The 4,245-nt window shown below is 41.9% G+C and overlaps 1 protein-coding gene and 1 non-coding gene across 2 annotated transcripts; one reads left to right on the forward strand and one right to left on the reverse strand.

Annotated features, from left to right (window-relative positions):
• Positions 1 to 1,449: 1,449 nt before the first annotated feature.
• Positions 1,450 to 3,605, reverse strand: LOC111201795. Its single transcript, XM_048744016.1, has 4 exons — positions 3,189 to 3,605; positions 2,481 to 3,125; positions 2,169 to 2,316; positions 1,450 to 2,087 (listed from the first exon to the last, which is right to left on the reverse strand). Exons 1-4 carry the CDS (start codon positions 3,603 to 3,605, stop codon positions 1,450 to 1,452), a joined length of 1,848 nt encoding a protein of 615 aa, XP_048599973.1.
• On the forward strand, positions 3,508 to 3,615 carry LOC125581007. The gene has a single exon (XR_007318718.1). It is a non-coding gene; the product is annotated as a small nucleolar RNA R71 (small nucleolar RNA).
• Positions 3,616 to 4,245: the final 630 nt, after the last annotated feature.

Below are 4,245 nucleotides of genomic sequence, written 5' to 3' on the forward strand. Positions count from 1 at the left end.
CTAAGTGATTACAAGTTCTACCCTTTTATCATCATCTCAAAACCAAAATAAAACCCACTCACATCACTCGCCCAATGAACAACTCTCTTTTTCTTTTGACTCAACCAACTAGGGACTTTAATTCATTTTCTTTACAACACTTAACTCTAACTCTTTCTCATTTCCTTCTCCACTTTCTCTTTGATTCTTTTTCTCTTTTTTTTTTTTTTTAAAGGGGGAAGGTTCTTTTGTACATAACCTAGAGCTTCATATTTTCCTTTTCTCCCTAGAGTTTTCTTTTCTAATGACACTCTTTTATTCATCTTTCTCATCTTTCTCACTCTCCAAACCCAAGATATTAACATTTAGAACACATAAAACCCCTCTCACCATCCCCAAATGCTAGCTCATTTTGCTAGCAAGAGATGAGAACAAATCTATGTCGCCTCCAATACTCTCAAGATTTTGCACATAACAAGCTATCAAAAGAGGTCTCACTCATGCAATTCAATGTTTGGTCTCAAAGAATGGTTAGGGTTGTAGGGTATGGAGTGCCATTTGGGTTAACAAAGATTGGTATAATGGAATAAGATAACTCAAATGTGTATGAGATCCATAATCAAGTATGCAAGTGCCCATATGCAAGTGAGATTAAGTTCATTCAAGCCAAGTTCAGTTTGGAGCTGATTTTAAGAACAATGTCAATATCAAGCAAGCAAACAAGTTTCAAGAAGAGTTTTCAAGGCTCGAAGCTTACAAGTTTTTTCAAAAGATGCTTAAGCTACTTGATATGTTTAGCTAGGATGTCAAATTGAGTTCTAGACATGTGTTCTTTACAAGGTTTCTCCCAATGCATGAATGCAATCTAAATGCTTATAGACTAAATCCTAAAGATGCAAATGATGCAACTAAATGCTTATTTTTGTGATTTTTGAAATTTTTCAGTTTTTGTGGATTTTCTATGCAAATAATTTTTCACAATGCAATGCATGAGACTTAATGACAAGTAGACAAAACAAAACACAATGTGAGATAGTAGACTCTCCCCCAAACTTACTTCACACAGTCTCTTGTGTGAGAATAAGCTCAAAGGAGAGATCTAAGGGAAATACATAAACATTGTAACTAAGTATTTACAAAGGTAGAATGCACTTACTTGAAGTTGGCTGTCATAAAAGAAGGGAAATGAGGAGGGAGGACTTGTTGTCACCTTGGAATTTTCGACATGACCTTTGGGAATTTTTTTAGAATTCTCCCAAACTTGTCCCTAAGCTTATTCAAACACACTAAAGCAAGAAAAATATACATATAGATATATACAAAGGATACCATGGGACTTCTTCCCAAGTGAGCTTGTTTTAAGTCTCTAGCTTGACTTTCCTTCCAATTGGCTAATGAAGAGGATAATCTTTCCCACCTTCAAGAGTGATGGTGAGGACTTGAGAGAGAAGCTCTTGAAGCTTGATTGGATCATCTTGGAGCTGTGAAGTAATGATGGCCTTTGCACTTGAAAAATGGTGTAGACTTTCCTTTGCATTTGATCTTGTACTCAATAGCTCCATCCTTGAACTTCATTGGGTGAAGAGTAAGAGTGTGTGGCATTATATCAAGAGGTGGAGGGTAATGTTCTTTCATCATCTTCTTTTTGCCATGAGCAGCCTTTGTGGCTCTACTCACCTCCTCCTTTGTAGCACTTTCCAAGTGCTCATCACACAGCTCTTTAGAGGACTCTCCAGCAAGACCTTCTTTCTTAATACCAACCCCTTCAGCCTTGATCTTCTCAATGGAGGATGCTCCACAAGTGATTGTTCCACAATACTCAGCAATCATCTTTGGTGATTGTAGTGGATAGGAGACATCTTTGTTCACATTTACGAGTGTGACCTTCTTGTTGGCAAAGTCTATGCAAGCTCCTACTGTTGTAAGGAATGGAGTGCCAAGGATCAATGGGACTCTCTTCTCAGTTGCCATCTTCAGAACAGTGAGGTCTATAGGAATGGTGCATGCTCCAATCTTCAAAGGGAAGTCCTTGATGAGACCAATAGGAGTTGTAGAAGAGGAATCTCCAAACTGTAGGGAAGATGTGTTTGGCTCCATGCTCTCAATCCCTAGACTCTTCATCATCTCCATTGAGATCACATTAACACTTGCACCAGAATCAACAAGAGCATCATCAAAAGTGAGCTTACCAAGGTAGCAAGGCAAGGTGAACATCCCTTGAGACTCAAGCTTAGGCAGGGACTTTGGAGGGATTGGTGGATCAATCTTCGTAATGGAGATGTCCAAAATCTCGGCCACTTCAGCTTGGTGGTCTAGAATATCGTTGATGAGCATCATCTGGACATGAGCTTCACGCATACCCGAGATTTCTGGAAGCCTGACCCCAATATCCCTAAGATCTTTCCTGAACTTGGAGAGCACCTTCTTCTGAGCTTTGGTGAGAACTCTTTGGGGGGGGGGGGGGGGGGGAAATGGAGCTTATCATAGGGTGATAGCTCAACCTCAGTGGCTTCCTCTAGCTTAACCTTTTTCAGCTTGTTGTCAGCTCTCTTCTCAACTTGTTTCTCAGCCTTGTGCTCAGCTCTTTGCAGATTTGTTGCTTCAACCTTCCTGGCAGCATCCTTCACAATCTGTGCTTCAGCTGTGGCCACAACAACTCTCTCAACTTCCCCAAACTCAGTTCCAAATACCAGTCTTTCAATCTCATCCTCCTCTTTCTCATGATCACTTAGCTCAATCCCTGGAGAAGTAGTGGAGAAGACAACATTGCAAGACTCCTTGGGGTTCTTTTCTGGTTTCCCTGGTAGTGACCCCATTGGCTGCTTGGAGGATGAAGGCATAGAAGCAACTTGACTCTCCAAAGCCTTGAGATGAGAGGCAAGTTGCATGTACTTATTGTTGAGGTCAGAATAGTTCCCATCAATCTTTGCATGGATGTTCTTGAACTCACAAATCATGGTCTTCTCATTTCTTGCCTGAAATTCCAAGAGTTGCTTGAACATAGAATCCACACTTGAATCTGGAGCTTGAGCTTGAGAAGAGCTTCCTTGAGTCTGAGGAGACTGGTTGGCTTGGTAACCTCCTTGCTGATTGTTGTAGAGTGGCCTTTGCTGGTAGTTGTTTTGGTACTGAAAGTTGGGCTCTTTCTTATACCATGTGCCATTAGCATTGATGAAGTACAGCTCCTCTTAGCCTTCTAAACCATCAACCTCATTGATCACTGGAGGTGCCTCTTGTTTCTGGTCACCAACAAAGTTCATATTCTCCTGCTTAGCCTTTTTTCCAAGAAGTAGATCCAACTTGGCTTGGAGAGACTTCAGCTCTTTCCTGGTGTGCTGATCATCACCTCTGTTGCTTCTATCATACTCCTCACTGTAGACTGAGTCACTCTTAGCCATGTTCTCCACCAGCTCCTCTGCATCCTCTTCAGTTTTACCCAAGAAGAAACCATTGCTGGCTGTGTCTAATCTGCTCCTGAACTCTGGAAGAGCACCTCTGTAAAAGGTAATGAGCAAACTCTCTTTGGTGAAGCCATGATGTGGGCATTGAGACCAATAGCCCTTGAACCTCTCCCAAGCTTCACTAAAGCCCTCTACGTTCTTCTGCTGAAAGCTAGAGATCTTCATTCCTGATCTTGGCCGTCCTTGAGATAGAGAAGAACTTCTCTAGGAAAGCCCTCTTGCACTCATTCCAAGTTGTGATAGAGTCACTTGGAAGAGTCTTCTCCCATTGGTGTGCTTTGTCTCCCAAAGAAAAGGGGAACAACTTGAGCTTGAAGGCACTTCAGAAACACCATTGGTCTTGGACAAGCCACAATATTTATCAAACTTGTACAAGTGATCAAAAGGGTCTTCAGCAGCAAGGCCATGATACTTGTTGTTCTCTACGGTGTTAAGCAGCCCTGACTTGATCTCAAAGTTGTTGTTCTCCACAGCTGGTGCTCTGATTCCCAACCTATGACCATGAATGTGAGGTTGATCATAGGCTCCAATAGCTCTAGCTTGGCGCTGTGGATGCTGTGGTCTAAGATGATCAACTCTTGGATCAATGCCCCCTAGGGCATCACCATCTTGAGGCGGATTCTCCATATCAAACCCCAACCTTTGCAAGCGAGCCTGTTGCTCTACTTCTCTTCTCTGTCTTGCAATCTCCCTCTCAAGTGCTCTAATGTCTTCAACTCTTGGAACTAGGTTTGTTGGACCTTTGCTCCTTGTGTTCATACACCTGAAATGCAAAGGGAGAAGAACAAAGAGAAGCAATAACACA

The sequence above is a fragment of the Brassica napus genome, chromosome C1, assembly GCF_020379485.1.
Source record: "Brassica napus cultivar Da-Ae chromosome C1, Da-Ae, whole genome shotgun sequence".
NCBI classification, from domain to species: domain Eukaryota; kingdom Viridiplantae; phylum Streptophyta; class Magnoliopsida; order Brassicales; family Brassicaceae; genus Brassica; species Brassica napus.